The 19,219-nt window shown below is 36.9% G+C and overlaps 1 protein-coding gene across 2 annotated transcripts in view; it reads right to left on the reverse strand.

Moving 5' to 3' along the window:
- Nucleotides 1-19,219, reverse strand: part of adam10a (ADAM metallopeptidase domain 10a) — a 28,319-nt gene that overhangs the window by 2,487 nt on the left and 6,613 nt on the right. The window contains exons 2-15 of one of the 2 annotated variants that reach the window (XM_032560541.1): nt 18,949-19,099; nt 11,994-12,112; nt 9,840-9,998; nt 6,463-6,563; nt 6,071-6,229; nt 5,210-5,302; nt 4,888-5,071; nt 2,378-2,541; nt 2,113-2,296; nt 1,880-2,030; nt 1,598-1,781; nt 1,018-1,129; nt 554-774; nt 323-449 (exon numbers count right to left, since the gene is read on the reverse strand). In XM_032560541.1, coding sequence (XP_032416432.1) covers nt 323-449; nt 554-774; nt 1,018-1,129; nt 1,598-1,781; nt 1,880-2,030; nt 2,113-2,296; nt 2,378-2,541; nt 4,888-5,071; nt 5,210-5,302; nt 6,071-6,229; nt 6,463-6,563; nt 9,840-9,998; nt 11,994-12,112; nt 18,949-19,099 — 2,109 coding nt within the window. Of the gene's footprint in view, nt 1-322; nt 450-553; nt 775-1,013; nt 1,130-1,597; nt 1,782-1,879; nt 2,031-2,112; nt 2,297-2,377; nt 2,542-4,887; nt 5,072-5,209; nt 5,303-6,070; nt 6,230-6,462; nt 6,564-9,839; nt 9,999-11,993; nt 12,113-18,948; nt 19,100-19,219 lie in introns of those variants that run through there. The other variant, XM_032560542.1, reaches the window with a different exon arrangement.

Here is a 19,219-nt window from a genome sequence, read left to right on the forward strand (position 1 = left end):
TTAGTGACGGGGGGGAAAAATCACAGCCTTTATAATCATTGCCAACATTAATACTTTTCCTTTGTAAGTTGATGAGTTTCTAGAAACTTTAAATTAGTAAGCCACAATTTTCTGTCTCCCTCTGTGAAATTTCTCAGTTTTCGCATGAACTGCACCCAGAGCTGCACCAAAACGCAGGAAATCATCTGAACTCATCCTATTCTTCCGACGTCCATCATGGCGCCTCGAATGATTAAGTGACGTACTGTAGTTGCAAAGGGTCAATGCGTCATTTATGTTGTTGATTAAACACTGTTCAAGGATACTGCCCAACATTTTGTACCTGTGAGGTGTTTATGTTCAGGAAGTTTGGGGTTGTTGCTGGGTGTGTGAACACTGCAGATCTTGATGAAACCCGCCATCAGCATAATGAGAGCAATTCCCATCAATAGCACAGCCCACCAGTGAGCCTGAACAGCAGGAAATGTAAAACATGTCAAAGGGTCGATGTTTTCTTTATTGGAAATTTGTCTGCATTTCTTATATAGTAGACAGGTCTGCTGCAGACACTCACCACAATCCAATCTGCGATGTTCTCATACAGCTCTGGGTTTAAAAACGCTTTCTTCAGCCTGGCCAGCGGCCCGTCGGCGTCCACCAGTCGGCACTTCTTGAAGACGTCACAGTATCCTTTAAAGTCGTTGCAGGGTGAGCCGGGCTGCAGCGTTTTCACTTCTTTATTAAAGAATTTAGCCCATCTATCTGAACCGGTGCTGCTGCAGGTGCTGGCATCGTCTGGATGAAATAAAGTCAAAGTAAAACCTCACAACATGTTCAAATGAGAAAGAAAACCACACCAACAAAGAAACTGGTTTATTAACGTGATTTGAGCTATTCTAATTAGTGTCTCTCATTAATTAGAATAGCACTGAATAGCTAGTTCATTTTCAGGTTGTGATACAACAAATACGTCCGACTGAGTATTATTACCGAAATTGTACATGTTAGATGTAATATAGAGGCAGCAGATCTACTCACTTTTTTCCTGGCAGCAAACATGGCAGAGCTCAGCTGCTTCGTTCTTGTCGTCTTTGCTGGCGCAGGTGCACACTTCCAGATCGTACTTCATACAAATAGAACCAGAGCAGATCTAATACACAAAAAGGTAAGAAAAATAAAAATAATGAATGAACAGAATACAAAGAGTGTTGCTCCTATTTTTATTTGTAGTCATTTAGTTTCTTTTGGAAGCACCTTTATTAATCTTAACATATGCGTGTCAGGTCACTGTCGGTGTTTATGTGCATTTAAAGGTTAGAGATGAAGAATGATTTGGTCAGAAAGTTGACAAATTAACATGTGCTTCTGCATTTGCTGCTTGAAATGGGTTTTCCTTAGTTTTACTTTTGCCAAACGAGTTAAAAATATGAGCAATTAAGCAGTTTAAATGTAAAATAAGTGTAAAAAAATGCAATGTAGTAATATCACTGATTGACATGTTCTGCTTTCAAACTCATTTTAGAAGTGTCTATATTTCAAACACATTGTCAGTTTTCTTTTTTTACATCAAGTACTACTTATACTACACAGAGAAGTACATTAGAAATTAATTGTGTACCCCATTGATGCAAACTTGTGTTTCCTCATGGCAGGTGGTTTTGTTTTCCTTTGGCTCTGAGGTTGGACACACCGCCGTGCGTCCGTTGCAAAAGCCTGTTTTAGCACATTCAGATTCCGTTCTGCAGCTCTCACTGGAACCCTTAAAAGCACATTCGGTTGTACAACACGGGCCTTGGCTTGGACTGGGGGGGCGGAAATATTACACACATGCAATCAGAAGTGGAAAAAGTTAGGCCATGACAATGTTGTTGTTTGATATTGTACTCTAAGAAAAACATACCTGCAGATTTTTCCAGATTTAAGTTTGCACTTTTTTCCCACCTCTTCGTCGGCATTATAGCAGCACTCGTCCTTACAGTCATTGCGGTAGCCGCAGTCGCACTGCTCTCCCTCTTCCACCAGTCCATTACCACAGATAGGCTGACCAGACTCTGAGCAGAGATACATGATTAAAACAGAATCTACCTCAAACACACAAAAAGATTTTCAACATGGTTAAAAATAGAAATTTACCAACAAAGCAGGAATCTTTCTTCTTCAACAGAACTGCACTTATATTCCGAATACTGCAGATGGAGAACCTGTTATTGTTTAGTTTGTCCCCAGATGTGGCTCTGGCGTACATGATGAAGTTTCCCGACTCCTTCTTAATCTTCTCCTTGGATTCTCCAGGGGTGCACTCATTCCCAGAGTCATGCTGTAAAACAGTAAGCACTTAAATTACCTGCGGGACGCATAGAGGAGCTTTGAGTGAGCCGTAGTGTTTCGACTAGCTTACGGGAGAGCCAAAGTTGTGTCCAACTTCATGTGCGAAGGTGATGTGTGACACTTTAGGAGGGACATGTGAAGCATAGTTCTGCACAGTGATGATACCAGTGTTGAGAGATTTCATCTTCCCATCAGAGTAGTGCTTGCTTTTTTCACAAATGCCTCCAGAGCTTCCTGTTGAGTGGCAATAAAAAACAAAAAACAAAAACAGTACAGGGCTGTAAGATAACATCAATGTGAGCAATGTTCCAGAAGAATTTGATTAAATGTCTTTTTATCAGCTTAGTAACATAAAAAACAGCTAATAGTTTATTGATAAAGTCAAAAATGACTAAATCTGACAGGACTATGTAAAAGAAAAAGCAACCGCACCCAGTGAAGACTGAAAACATATGGTTTGCACAGATAATTGCTGGGTCTATCTAAACAAAACTACCATTTTGCAGAAGTGCCTGCAAAAAATCTCAGAGATGAGATGACTCCCCTTCTGCCAGTCGCTCTGTCTGAGTTTCTTTTCTGCTCTTATGATCAGAAACTCCTGAACGCGGGTTTCACTCTACAGAGCAGAAAATGGCAGATAAGCCTTTGAACTATCATTAGCTTTCTCTGTGAATGGCTGCAATTATAAAGGAGAGAGTATTTGGGAGAAGATTAGAGAACTTTGAGGTGAATCTTGACTATGAAACTTCTTAAAATGAAACTCTTCCTGCATTATCTATGACATGAAGGACGTGTGTGTGCCAAAGGTTATGCCAAACTGTATAGACACCTAGAAATATGCAAGCAATGTGTAAGATTGTGATTGCCTAACCTGTTAGGGAACTATAATTATGTGCATTTTCATGCCTCTTAAGGTATTTTATTCAATAACTGTTTAACATTTTTAAATAGATGCTTATGGATCAGATGTAGAATAAGAGAAAAAGATTTAAAAATTCCTTTCAGAGGACAAGAAACTGCTCTTACATAAAAATACCGCTGAGTGAAAATTGTTATTCCCTCCTCATCATAAACTGTAATTGTACTGCATGTACTAGCCAACGTTTATGGTTTATATGTGCTTTGACATGAAAAGCAACACTTTTTTTCTTTCCCTCTGATGTTCCAAATATAATTCTGCTTTGACATTTGAGGTAAAGTTTATTAAAAAGACAGCAGAATCTACTGAACAGATCTGAACTTTGCCTGTGGGTTTTCATGTTCTTTGATCACTGTGCATGCAAAGCCTGTTTTTAGTTGGAAAGAGAAGAAAAATAGACGCTACCTGGAGTATTTCAATAATCCAGAGCATTTGCTTTAACAGCCTCTTAAGCAGCTGTTTAAAACAGTGCTGTAAATGTTCATCTTTTATATTTAAGATCGGTCTCAGTTTTATAAATACTTCAAATATCAAAGAGGCTCTTCCAATTTTACTATAACATGTGCTATGGCTCGGACACTTATTCAGAAATTATTTGATTTCAGGGCTGGAATTGATGGCTTTATTACCATTAATATTAATCCATTGACTAATGTTTCTCCAAATATCAAAAATTACTTTTTTAGTTTCTTTTTATTTATTATGCAACAAAAATAGATAAGGAAAGACTGAAAAGGCAAAGCTGGCAACTTAAATATGACCAAAAAATGTATAAAATGTACAAAAAATATATTTTATACTATATATTTAAAAACAAAAAAAGCCTGAGTAATCAAAATGTGACATGCAAAGAGATGAAACAGAAAAAGGCACATTTTAGAAATGACTATTGGTTTCCTTTAAATCCTTTATTCATAAATATTTATATATTATTTAAATAAAGACCAATATAAAAATAATTCATATAACTAGAATAATTAGGACATGAGTAAATCAAGTACACAAAATGTTTCCTAATCAATTTCTTTAAATATAAAATTTCAGAAAGTGTAACTTTATTGAATAATGAGTAGCGATACTTCATAATGAAATTACTCAAGTAAAAGTAAAGAATACAGCGTAGTAAAAATACTCCTAAATGTACATTCCTTCAAAAAAGTTAATAAAGTGAATGTAACTGAGTAAATGTAACTAGATACTACACAAATTTACCCAAAATAACACAACTAATCTGTCAGTGAGGTAAATGCTACATCCACCATAATCGTTCTGAAAAAGATAATTTCAAATTATAGTGGATTACTACGGCTAAACCACACAAACGCACAGGGCCGTGTGAAGAAAAGAAGTTATTTTTGTGGAAAAGTATGAGGAAAAAATAAATAAATAAAAATGATCTGTCGGCCACAAATATTGATGTTGACGGATAATTATTTGACATACATCGTCAGATATCGTGACTGGTCAAAGCAGAAAGAACCTTAAGCATCTTAGGCATCCACATGTTCTGTGAAAAACCACAGTACGCAGGATGAAACTGTTTCTAACCAAAGTGGAGCAGATAAACATGTAAAAGCAGCACATAACACTTATGAAGAGAAAAATGTTTATAAACTTCACTGGAGAAAAAACAAGAAACAGCTTCTGGCTGTGATACGGACCTGAAGGAGCGCCGACCCAAGCCAACCCGAGCACGCCGTCATCAAAGTCCCTGTCGGTGAAGAGGTAGGCCAGGCAGTAGTCGTCGTGGTTCTGCTCAGAGTTCAGCTCCAGAAATTTTTCCACGCCAATATTAGGAAAGCGAAATGGATTAGTGGTTTCCTTGGTATCGGCTGTGGTATTGATCTAGACGAGGTCAACAATTAGAAATTGAAAATTCAGAAGAGAAAGCTTCATTGTACTACAGGCTCCTGAAATACTATCTGCTTCATCTGTTCTCAGCTCAGTTTATTTTAAACCAACTCTACCAAAGCTTCAACTCACCCTGATCCTTTTAACCATGAAGTTGATGTTTCGGATGCCCAAGAAGTCTGTGTCCTGGTAAATGGAGTCAATAGCCTTCACATGGCTGGAGATCTATAGAAAATGTAATTAATTAGATAAGCAGTAAAAGCAAAAACAGAAGCTAATAAAAAGCCTTTAATTAATCCATGTTACATCATTTCACTGCAAAGGGGAAGACCAGGTTTTTATTTGCATAACATGAACCTGAAACAGTGGAATAGTGAAGTGGAAATTCAGGAGAGGGGAAGGGGGATTTTGAGAAATAAAATACCGTTTGCATGTTGACAGAAAAACCCAAATCTCTGAGTTTACTCAGCTTAAAGCTACCAGTTAGTACTATAACTCACCAGATTTTCCAACTAGGCTTTTAAAAGATTTTTATGTTCTTGTAGGTCAAGAACACGCTATATTTTGTACAAGACTTTTAATCCACTTCCTAATATTTTTTGGGATGTGTTGTGATGTGTGAATCCTCAGTTCATCCAGTTTCTCACAGCACCAGTATACTTGCAGACGCCAGAAGTTCTGCAATGTTTTTGTTGCAAGTCCATGTGGGGCTAATGTTAGCTCTCGACTCATTAGCCCCTCATCCATGGCGTCTATGAGGACCAAATGTGGCACTGGGTCACTTCGAGCCATGCTAGAACCGACACCAATCTGTTTCTGTGACTGGAATGAATTGAATTTATTTCTGTATATAAATTGGATCTGTTTGTCTTGAAAAGTTTTTTTGGAATTGAGAGTCACTGCTATATAAATAAAATCAACAGAATTCAATTAATTTATAATAACATGCTTTTACAAACATGATATTAAGATGCTGTTTCTGTGTGCGGCTACCTGGGCGATGACGGCCTCCCTGGAGCCGTAGTAAGCATGGAAGAAGTGGTCAGTCTGGATGTAGAGCTGGCAGGTGTTTTTGTCCTTCCCAGCTGCCCTCTTTTTCCTCAGAATAACTGGACCATAAGCGTCATCGTCTTCTGTCACCCTGCTTACATCCTGTGAAAAACACAAAACAAACATATCAGGTCAGTTCTGATTGTTTTATTCTGTTAAATAACACAATCCATGTCTAGAGAGAGAGAGAAAAAAAAATCAAAGATAAGGAACAGTTTCTGCTCTGAAACGCAAAAGAAACTCCAATGAAAAAACAGATTAAACAAAGTTCACTCGTCCACCATCCTTGTCCAGCTGTGCTTTTAGGCCAGGTTTGTTGTGATGTTGGCACTTACATTGCTCGGCTCTTCGACTGCAGACGCCTGGTACTTCTTCATCCTTTCAAACACAGAGTGGTCAGCACAGCCTCCCTCTGAGCCGTACTTATGAGGATAATCTGGCAGACAGAGTGGAGATACGGGAATGACTTTGAAATGCTTAAGGAACATGATGTATCCGTTTTGATACGAGAGCTGATTAGTGGAAGAATGGAGCAGCTGGATTTAATAAAAGCTTTAGTGTAAGTGACATGATGCACCATGATTATTAGAGTCAAAGTTTCACAACAGCATTGGCACCAAAATGTTAATGAAAAATTTACAAAATGACACTAATGCTTGTATTTAAAAGGGAAAAGCAAAACATTTTGCTATTGCTGCTAAAATGTAACAACTGACCTTTAAAGTGTTATTAAAAGGTATCTTATTCATTGTTTTTTAATCTTTAAAAATGCACTAAAGCAGAAAGATGTGCTGGTATTTCTGACGTGCTTAAGATTTATTGTATCTTTCTGTCTGACTGGAACTCAGCTGAAGCTTTTCTTGTTCAGATGTAGGAGGTTGCACATGTAAAGTAAGTTTGGATGACACTTATTGTGATCTAAATAAACTAAATGAGCTACCCTGAGTACCAAGAAGTTGATATTAGGCTGCTGGCCTGCAGTCAGCTAACCGTTTTTATCTGTTCACTCTGAAGTCGACTCATCTTGGTTCTCCTTCAGTTTCCAATCCATGACTGTTTGTGTTTCTCGGAGCAAAAATAATGTGCAAGCAGCTGATTTTGTCGAAAAACGTAGCGGCTGATTGACAGTGAGCAGCAACAGGTGCCAAAAGGAATACGTTGGCCTCAAGTTCATGTTTTATAAAACTGGAGAAAACTCTGATTGCTATGATGGAAAATATTTGTGGTTTTGAAAATGTGACCTTGTTAAGACCTCAGAATGTGATGCATTACTTGAACAAATCAAACTCACCAATTAACTAATTTTTCTAACTCTAATATCAGCGAAAAGCAGAGCAAAGAAAGCCAGATATCATCACTAATACATCTCAAACAAGATTTTCTTCTCTGTTCATTTATGTACATATACAAAAGCTGAATACAGAAAAAATGTAAAGGAAATCATTTCCTTTGCAGTTGCACTACTTAGAAAGCTACCACCAATTATAATTACATTTTCCAGTAAATCTTACATAAAGTGCTATTTAATCAGGGTATAAGTAACTGAACATGAATAAAATCACAAAGCCTCACATAAAGGTTATTTTAAAAGCAATATGGCTGTAAAGCAGCAGTGAGATGTGAAACTATGCTGACCTTTACATCAAAATGAAAACATTCCCCTCCATTATTCTCTAGCAGCTGACTAAACCGGTGAAACTGACACACACTGCAGGGACAGATTCAAGCTCTGACAATGTGTTTTTTTGGTGTTTTGTCGGAAAAAGATGTCTTTGTTCTTATGAAAGAGGTCTTGTACAACTGCTGATCAAAAGGCCTTTGACTTGTGGGCAGAAGTACAAAGAAATACATTAAATGATGGATTTTCTATATTTCTCACATCAAATGTCCTTTCACTATCTACAAGTTTACAGTAAATGTACTGGGAGCATTGTGAAGTGAATAGAAAGCTGCTAAAATAATCTTAATAAATCTTAATTAAGATAAAACATTTGAAATACAAAGATATGAAAAAGCTAGATATGCCCAGCTGTGACTTACAAGAAAGATTTTTTTTAACTAAAAAAGGTCAAATTAATCTAGATATGTGTGTAATTAGAGGTTTGTTAACCAAAATGTGACACCATGGTGACATCTTTTAGGTAAAATTATTCAAAAAGTACTCTGCTTACACAACGTGTTCTTCAAAATGTCAGGTTTGTACAAAATTTGAAGAATTACAGTCTGAAGGCAGAAATTGTTTATAATGTGAAATTTCTTTTCCAAACTAATCCAGACAAACAGCAAAATCCAACTTGCTATTTATCAAATTGGAATTTGACAAATTAGTCAAATTCCAATTTGACAATTTGTCAAATTTGACACAAATTGCTTTAGCATAGCAATACTTCATAGTACTAGTGACACACACAAACATTTAAGGAACATTTCATCAGGATTTAAAACCACATTTGGTTCTAGAAGAATAAAAAACATACAGTTAAAATTAGCTCATACCTCAACAAAGTACATCTAAAAAACTAGAATATTGAAATCGATAATGATTATGGTTTGCAGATAATAAACGTCTAAATTCAGTGTTTCAGAAAATAAAATCAGCATCTCCACGTGCTATAAAATGTTGTGGTAAACGCCTGTATTAGTGGAAAAACAGTGGACCAACACTAGTAGATGACTTGGCTCCTAAAACCATCACTGACTGTCATACATTCACTCTGGGCTTCAAGCAACATGGATTCTGTGCCTCTCAACTCTTCCTCCAGACGTTGAAACCACTGATTTCCAAATGAAATGAGCAATTTGTTTAGAAAAGAGGATTTTGAACCACTGATCAGCAGTCCAGTCTCTGGTTTAGGAGGAGCTTGACACGAGGAATGCAACGTTTGTCAGTGCAACGTGGCTCTTGATGTTCTGATTTCAACCTCAATCCAGTCATATTGAAGCTCCTCCAAATATTTGAATGAATATTTTCTGACAATCCTCTCAAGGTCGTGGTTCTCCCTGCTGCTGCTGTGTGGTAGGAAGCTTTTCCTACCACACAACTTTCTGCGAATATGCTTGGATACACCACTATATGAACGCCCAGCTTCTTAAGCAATTAGCTGATTATCAAAAGTTTCCAGTATTTCCACTTTTTAACCATATTTAAATCTGAGACACAGAATTACAATATCTGTACACCATAATCATCAGAACTACTAAGAATTAAAGGCGTGACATATTTCACTCTATGTGTTATGAACCTACAGTCTATTATGAGTTTCACTTTCTGAAATTATAAAGACTAAAAAGAAGTTGGACTTTATCCATAATATTCAAATTTTTTGAGATGTACCTGTATACATCGAATATTTGGTAACACTTTAACTGTGTCATTCGGTAATTAATGACAGTTCTAAGGGAGTTTTAAAGCAAATTTTAATAGAACTTTGATTTAAAAGGGTCATTATTGACCAAATAATGAAAAGTTGACACTTTTAATAAACTTTTAATGCAACTTTTAGTCCAACTGTGCATTAAAAGTGTCATTATTTATCGAATGACACTTTGTGACAACATGTCGTAACCATTCATGAAGACTCCTTTAAGTTCATAACATGTGTTGCGCCATGTTTTTGATAGTCTCATGCCAGTCTTATGCACACCCCTTCAAATAAAGTGTTAGCAAATATTTTTACTTCATTCCGTAACCTTGGTTTTAATCAGTACTTACGAATATCATCTTCATGATAGATGACGGAGTGGAACGGCACATTGCTGTGCTCCAGATACCTCTCTGAGGGTTCGACATAAAACGTTCCTTGGTGGGTTTTAATAAATCCTTCAAATCGTCCGTCAACCACCGAGCCGTGAGTCAGAGTCCCCTGTTCACCTGCCAAACAAAGAAAAGAGCAGCAAAAAAATCTAGATCACGTCCTGCTAAACAGATAATCTCAGTTATAAGATGCCCCCAGACGACGTTCCCAGGCACAAAAACATAATGGCATAAACTTCCCATTTCACCTTTTGTTTAAGACAATAAAAGCCCCTTTCCTGATGTTTATGTGAACTTACGAGGAGACGTGCAGCAGGAAGAAGAGGAAAGGAAATTAAAATATGTTGGGGGTGGGGTGGAAGAAAACTAGATTTACAATACTCACTCGGGTGTATTTATATATATTTATCTGGTAAAATACAACTCAGATGACGCAGACTAATCTGTAGTATGAAAATATGATAAATGAGGCAGAGACCTTGACTTTGTAACATCACACAACCTTTTTATCTCCAAAGGGAATTGCTTTCCTCTTGATTTAAAATGCCCTCATAGATTTTACTATGAAGTTAAAATTGTGTCTTAGTATAGAGAAAACAAAGCATTACACTTGTCTCTCAAAATAGTGTTTTACTGACTTTCCACATTGGGTTGTAGGTTTTGTTTTTATAAAACCACATAAAGCTACTCTTGGTTCCTTAAAAACGTACGGTCACGAGGGTTCCTCAGTTTATTCTCTTTTATTTCCAATAATTCTTAATAAACATCAAATTCAATGCTGAATGCTCAAATGTCAAAATGTTAAAAGTATGCAACTGCTCTTATTTTACAAAGTTATTTAATCTCTTTAAGCCAGGGTTCCTAATTTTCATGAATAAATTCCTGACTTCTAAGACTTTTATTTCCTTTATGCTGATTTTAAAACACACAAAACAGAAAGTAAGGAAGTAAAAACACAACTAAAGAAAGGAAGGACACAATGACAGTCAGGAGGAAATGCACAGTGAATGAAAGAAAAAAGGAGAAAGAAAATGAAGGAGCATAAGGTATGATCGAACTAAATACGTGTGAAAGGAAATGAAAACGGTCACAAGAAAGCAGAGAAGGGTACTAGGAAAGGATGGAAGGAATACAAAAGACAAGAAGAAGAAGAGAAGGACAGAAGGAGAAAAGCAAGAGTACAAATATTAAAGAGCCGAATGAAGAGGAGTGGGAATGAAGAATATGTAGACATGTTGTTTAGCAGAACGGTTTAGCTAAAAGAGATACTATTGTGAAGACGCCTTTATACTCACTTATTCTGATTGGATAGCAACAGGGATTACCCACGTTGCTCAAAAGCCTGGTTTTAATTGCTTGATCAACCCTGGCTGGCAGAGTCCAGGCTGAACGCTCTGAACGTCATGAAAAAAGCTTTGTTCAAACAAATCCACACTCTGGTGGTGTTGGGTTGGATAATGGTTGGTTTTCTTTTTTTTTTTTATCGCCCCGCAAGGGGTCTTTTTGTGGGCTCTAGTGTCCCTTTTTCAAAGTAGACTGACAGGAAAGGGGGAAAGGGGACGACATGCGGTAAAAGTCGTCGGGTCCGGGAATCGAACCCGCGACAGCCACGTCGAGGCCATGTTGCCTCTGAATGTGGGTCGCGCTAACCCCTCCGCCACCACGGCACATGGTTGGTTTTCTATCGCTACATCAAGATGTTTATTTCAGGGTAAAGAATTGCAAGATGCAATGTTGATATTTTTCACTCATCTCAAAAGTAAATCTCAAAGTAAAAGATTTCCAGGAATCCAAACCAGACCCAGAAAAAACCCAGCCAGGTTGAACCCAACTTGCTCATTTCCTTTTTGCCCTCAGTGAGTTCTCTAACAGCATCGGTCACCCGAAACCATTTTTTAACTGTTTTTTTCCTCCATTGTTTTTATTGGGTGAAAAAGGAACAAAAAAAAGGGAAATGTTTTAAAAATAATTGTACTGATAGGTTAAGAGCCCTATTTGATTTTGACAATCAGTAAGACTTGTGGAGTTATTTACAATAAATCATTTAAAAAAGACAGACAGACAATGGAGAAACTGTAAACAGGAAATGATGTGAGGAAAGCGCGGCCTTACCGAAGATTTCTCCACTATAAATGTGTGACGTGTCGATGGGTTCCTCTTGTCCTGACACCTCAATGACGAGATCTGGAGAAAAGAGCTTTGTATCTCTCTTTAGCCGCAAGTTAAAATGTCTAAAGAGAGAAAAAAAAGGAAAATTAGCTTCAGCAATAAACAATAAGCATCCAAACTTATCTCACAAAATAAAGTCTGTGCTGAAAAACACAGATTCACAACGAAAACCTCAGGGTTGCAGATCAAACAACCACAACGAAAGCTTTGTCACTTTGTTCTGCAGGCTGTTGCCTAAAGATTTTCTCTATAACAGTGATGTCGAAAGAATAGAATAAAAAAAGAAACTCATCGCTGATATAATCCCATATGAGCCACTAGCTTACCAGAAACTTGCAGCGATGTTTGAAACACTTCAAATGATGAGAAATATCCGTGCTTAACATAATTCTTATGCAATCACACGACTGTGAAGGTTCTTCCACATGACTCAACTCTGAATCACCACTGCTTCTTACTCACTCGGACCCTGTGAGTTCAGCCATTTTGGCTTCATCATGTTGGTAAAATGGGGGTACTTTAATATCTTAGCTGTATTTCTCCCCCATTATATTTGTTTGTTCAGATGTACAATATAACTTAGCCGTGCTTCGATGCAGTTGGCAGTGCTGCAGGATAAATAATGAGTCCTCTGTGAGAAATAGCAATGAGTTCTGACAGGTCTTACAGAGAGCAGCTCTGACATTACAACATGCTATTCATTTTTTCTCATTCTATTTTTTTTAATTACAAAGCCACATATTTGCTTGGAATGTCGTCTGACCTGATTTCTACTCAGCATCAGACACTGATAAATTCCATATTAGTAAAAATCAAGTTTCTAAATACTAAAAAAAATCTCTTCACAGTTAAAAACTAGCGACCAAGCCTGATATCTGGGTGTAGTGATGGACTCTGACCTAAACATTCAGAGCCACATAAAGACAGTTACAAAGTCGGCCTTCTATCACCTGAAGAACATTTCTAGGATTAGAGGACTAATGAATCAGTGAGATCCAGAGAAACTTATCCATGCGTTTATCTCCAGTCGCTTTGATTACTGCAACAGTGTCTTCACAGATCAATCAAACAGCAGCTGATACAGAATGCTGCTGCTCGCATCCTGGCTAAAACCAGGAAGATAGCTCACATCACCTCAGCTCAAAATCCCTACACTGGCTCCCTGTAGTTCAGAGAGTAAACTTTAAGATACGTTATCAGTTTATAAATCACTGAACGGTTTAGCACCACAAAAGATAAAATATCTGCTGTTGTATCAACCGCTCAGGTTTTCTGGTTCTGCTCTGCATCCCCAGAAACAGAACCAAAAATGGGTAAGCAGCATTCAGCTTCTATGCACCACAAATCTGGAACAAACTTCCAGAAAACTGCAAAACTGCTGAAACGCTGAGTGCCTTTAAATCTAGACTAAAAACCCTCCTGGTTCAAGTTGCCTTTGAAGCATAATCGATTAAGAATTTAACGATGGCGCCTGACTAAATGTAATGTTTCAATTGGTGATTCTATGTTGCATTACTTTGTGTTTTTTGTGTTTTTATGATATAAAGCACTTCGAAATGCCTTGTTACTTAAATGTGTTGTACAAATAAAATTTGTTTGATTGATTGAAAAGAGATTTTTCTAAATGTGAACAAGAATATAATTGAAAGTCTAGCAGCGTTACAAAGTGAACAGCGTTTTGAGGGTCAGACAGAGAGCAGGATTTCCCTCTGCAGGATGAACCTTTGACCTGTCCAAGCATTCACATTTGAGGACATTTGCTGTAAACTGTAAAAAGATGCAGTTTACAGCATCTTTCAGGCAGGTTTGGTTTTATTTTTTATATACAGAAACCAAAAACATCAACAAAAAAATGTCAACATAGCCACCCAACTAGATTAATGTAACTGGTAATTGTACAAATGAGGTCAAAGACTAAATCAAATGCATTTTTTCTTTAATCACAGCATGTCCAGTCTGTGCATGTAAAGGCTCTAATACAGAAGCACAGGTGAAGCTGTTTGCTCTCCAAGCGGGACACTGGTGTTATTTGTGGGAATGGGTGTGGCTACCACTGATATAGACAAAGAACAAACAGGCAAACAGGAAACAGCCAACTGTATCAAAGGTGACGTCTGTCACTGACACCATGAATGAAAGCACATCCAAATGATCCACAACAACAGCAGCCCAAATAGCTGGTCTTTCAACTAACTGGTAACCAGTAAGATTATAGAAAACACTCAAGTTTACAACGATTAAAAAAACTACTACCAAGATTTTTTTCCATGTTGGTGTACAGTGGACTTGTACAATGCGTCTTTATTTTTTCCACTTTATGTTATGTTACAGCCTTTTTCCAATTTGTATTAAATTACTCTCTTTCCTCAAAATTCTAATTATTATACATCAGCCTGTATATTTTAAGGCTCTTTGAATGAAATAGGCAATACATTTGAGCATTCAATTCAATTCAGAGAAATAATTACATTTCGAAATCTGAACAAAATTACAACTCTTGCTATAGCATAGACATAGTACATAATATTACTAAAGGTAATATTTTTTATAATTTGACTTCAACTGGTTCTTTTACCTGTGATGATTTAGAAAATGCTTGGTGATTTTTTACACACTATTCTCTTTATCTGGACACAAATATTAATGTGAGTGGGAATCACAAATAATGCTTTTCAAACGTTATAACAAAGATTCACAGGCCTCTGCTCTGGTTAAGCACAAAGTGAGGACCATTTGTCTTTTTATCTCAACTCTTTTTTGTGACTTCTTTAAGGACCTAAAGTGGTTTTGAATAACTTCAGATATCTTAGATAATATACCATTTAAAGGATTTTATAAATGTCACTTGTAGCATCTGTGGTATATTATTTCAGCTACAAATAGTCTAGTGAGAAAGTACAACCTCTCAACAGAACAAATAGTCCATATTAAAACTCCATTAATACAACACAGCTAAAAGAACTGAATAATAAGAATATTCTAATCCCTGAGGAAGGCAGATGTAAAGATAGTCATACTGGTACATCCCAACATATTACAATACCACCAGGAAATCTATATATTTCAGTAATTCACTTCAAAACGTGAAAGTAATTTAGATTACACACATGAACGCAGTATTTTTGTGCTTCACTGGCGATTTAAACCCCCAAAGAGCAGGAGTCCAACTCCAGTCCTGGTGATCCAGTGTTCTGCAACTTTTAGATACATTTCTTGTTGAGCATTACTGAATCTAAAAGTTGAAATGTTTACTCAGCAATGACTTATTTTGGGGGGTTGTTAAAACAGAAACAAATCTAGACGTTGCAGGAAACCGGTTATCATGAACTAGTTTGACACCTGTGTCATAGAGATGATAAGGCAGTAAATAAGACAGACATCCGACCCAACGATGAGCTGAAAGCTGCTATTAAAGCAAGCAGGGCTTCCTTAACCCTCAGTAAAGTCACAGGGCTGACTGACTCCATGGCGCGATGCATCGATGTAGTGAATAATGCAAAAGGAGCTGAATAGCAAAACTGAATGGCATACATCTTAATAAAAATTCATCTTTTTATATTGGTCTTATGTAAAGCTATACATTTGAAAAGAAATCAATGTTTAACAATATATAAAATAAAATAACTTCAATATTTTAGTTTTGATATGATGCACCTGGTTTCTGGAATGAAAACATTTATTTGGATATCAATGAGAGATATGACTGGGCAATAAATCAATAACAATATATATATATAGCGAAAGACGTGATCAATATCACTGAATTCCCGCCAGAAACGCACAACATTCTGGGGGACGTAGGCAGAAAGGCTTTAGCTCTTCAACCTCTCAAGGTTGATGGCATCAACTAACTCACTCTCTCACTCTTTGGTTACCTAGCAACTCACTTGCTCTTTGGTTACCTAACAACAACCTGATGACTAACTTACGCAGCAGCAGTTTCAGGTTTTACCACAGTGCCTCGAAGCTGCGCTGTGGTAAAACTTCTTGTGGTAAAATGCTTCTTTGGGGGGCGTGCTGTGGTGGCGCAGGGGGTTAGCACGCCCCACGTTTGGAGGCCTTAGTCCTCGACGCGGACGTCGCGGGTTCGACTCCCGGTCCCGACGACCTTTGCCGCATGTCTTCCACCCTCCTTCCTGTCTGCCTACTGTGGAAAAAATACGAGCCACTAGCGCCGCAAAAACTCTTTGGAGAAAAAAAAAAAATGCTTCTTTGGTTACCGAGCAACCAAATAGGCAAGAGCACTGTCAGGTTTCACCACAGCGCCACAAAACTGCTTAAAGTGAAGGAAGAAAATGATCACCATATATATTGCCTGATATGAAACTCTGGTATCGTGTTACTTTTTAAAAAAAAAAATATTCTAGTCTGGATGAGAGAAAATCAAACCCTATAAAGACTGTTTTAAACTTAGATGTTTACATAGATGTGTGAAAATATTGAGTTGTGTGTCCATACTGTCGCTCTATACAGAGCAACGAGACCTCAGCAGAAAAAGATTACATTTCAACAGATATTCCACAGAAAACAGGTTTCTAAAACATAATTGGAACTTGCATTCGTGCACAATGTGGCTTTGGAATGTTCATCTTGATTTTCTTTGCATTTTAAAACTCAAAATGAATGAACGTATGGAGGAACTTTTGTCAAAAGCCGGCTATGACTAAGGTGTTCAAGAATGTGAAGAACCTGTAACCGTCAGTTATAACACTGTGGGCCAACGGGAAATCCAGTTTGCAGAAGTCTCATAACTGTAAGAACTGGTTTAAAGTTTGCTTGACACTTGTTTTTAATACACATTCTGATTTCTGTAGCTTAACAAATCAGGCAAAAATCTAAAAATAAGAGATTCACAGTCTCACGATCACCATGCAGCACTGAAAGGTGAAGGAGAGACAACCAAAATAAAAGCTAGACCTCTAAGACATTTTCTTTGCTGATAAAGGTGAATACATAATCAACACGGAAATACTAAAAAAAATGTTGCAAAATCAATAACAATAAAAGCAGATCACATTTCTCCATAGACAACACAAGCAAAATGTTAAGACATTCTGCTTTACATGTCCCTAAAAGATTGATGCACAATCACTGTTCAAAGTGATTGTGCATGATAGTGTTAACGGCACAGAGCCCATAGAGCGACCTGGGTGGTATGCGTTGTAGCATACTATTACAGGATGGAAAGATTGTCCAGTCCTCAACAGTGATGAAGCAGCCTTATAATGTTTGTGATGAATGGGATCAATATTATCAGCTTTAAATAATATTGATTTATTATATTATCAATATTATAAATATTGATAATATATCAATATTTATAATATTGATATTATAAATATCAATATTTATAATATTGATATAAATATTGCAGCTTATGATTCTGTGTACAACTAAATTATTCAAATGAAATCTACAAAATGTGCATACATGTGTTTTCATTTGGACTGTGGATGCCATTACAAAACAGTAAGCCTTTAACAAACAACCATCCAAGAGCAAACCGACATTGAATAACCCAGCAGTTCAGATTTTGCATGAAGCACTGTAAACCTTTTTTCCTTCTGGTAGACTTGACACTCATTAACGTGGCTCATCTGTCTAATTTTCCAAGCTTCTGCATCAAGGGTACACTTGCTGCTGTTCACTCCAGGTAAGTCACAGATGCATGATATTATAAAAACATGCAACATGCAATATTATTGTGAATATTTCTTTTCCACCATCAAAATCTCCCCCATCACTCTGCATTAGTGTCAATGTCTTGGTCACTAAAATCTATAGCTAAATCTAGGAGAGCAGATTCTGAATGGCAAATGGTAATGGCCTTCTAAATACTGCATTCAAGTAGTTTTTCTGCTTCTGCAATATTGAGCAAACTGCTTAGGGCTGAAAGGATTAATCAGATTAATTGATTATGGAAATAATCATCAACTAATTTAGTAATTGATTAATTGTTAACTGAATTACACAGCCTCAAAAAGAGGCTATTTACTGTAAGAACATGTTACTCAGAGCTATAACTAAAACCGAACAAAAACTACAGACATATCAAATTTAAGATGAAAAAAACTTATCTTAAAAGATTTAAAAGACAAAACAAGCTTATCTTAAAAAAGGTTCTATTATAAACTCCTCAAGTGACATACTTTGTAAAAATAAAAGCCTTTTAAGCACATTTTGCTATCCAATAATCAATTTCTTAATCCAGTGATGAACTCTATGCTGTATTGAGGCCAAGTCAAGCAGAAATAGCTGAGCTGTTATTGTATTTTAGGAAATAAAATGCTTATTTAAAATGAATTAATTATTTCTATATTGCATTTTTCAAGGTATTCCAATAGTCTATAGAAAAAAATCCCTAAGTGGTTTTTAAATGAAAAATCTGCAGAATGTGGCCAATTTTTTTATCCATCAATAGAAAAGTTGATTACTAAAATAATCGTTAGCTGCAGCCCTAAAATTGAAAATGCAATGCCAACGGTGATCTAATATATTGAGAAGCTCAAGTACAGACTAATCACTGGGATTTCCCATAACTCCACTCGAAAAAAAAAGAAAGAAAAAAAGCTTTGTGGGTTTCTCCTTTGCTTGTTAAATTCCTACTTTCAAAGAGAAACCACGTGCAACACAAATGGGAAGTGTTCCAACTTAGCTGTCTACATTATTATGCAAAGAGCAAGATATTAAATGACATAATAACATCTGCATTTTTGAAACTTTAAACTGCATTGGTACATGTTGGACAATCTTTTCTTTTCCAGAAAGGAGTGACATAAAGCAGATAAAGGATCCAAATTTCCGCTGCAGATTAGTAAGATTTCAGCGAGGAAGGGTGTGTGTGGGGGGGGTGGACGTGGGCGTGTGTGTGTCTGTGTGTGTTTTGAATTGAACTGACCTCCCATGAGCCTTGAAGTCCAAGTGAACCGTCTTGTCTTGCGGATGAAGTGCCCTTTTGGCTCTCTGATGACTGCTGTGCAGAGCTTCTGTGTCATATGACAAACCCTCATAATGGCGAATATATTTGTTCAACGGCTTTTCAAACTGGCCTGAAAGACAATTCAATGACACAATGAGGCAAACTTTGTTTAAAAAAAGTCAGATGCAACATAATTTCTCTGATTTCTGGGACAAAACAAAACATTTGAATGAGCAGTCATCGAACGAGT

Source organism: Xiphophorus hellerii, chromosome 4 (assembly GCF_003331165.1).
Source record: "Xiphophorus hellerii strain 12219 chromosome 4, Xiphophorus_hellerii-4.1, whole genome shotgun sequence".
Taxonomy (NCBI): domain Eukaryota; kingdom Metazoa; phylum Chordata; class Actinopteri; order Cyprinodontiformes; family Poeciliidae; genus Xiphophorus; species Xiphophorus hellerii.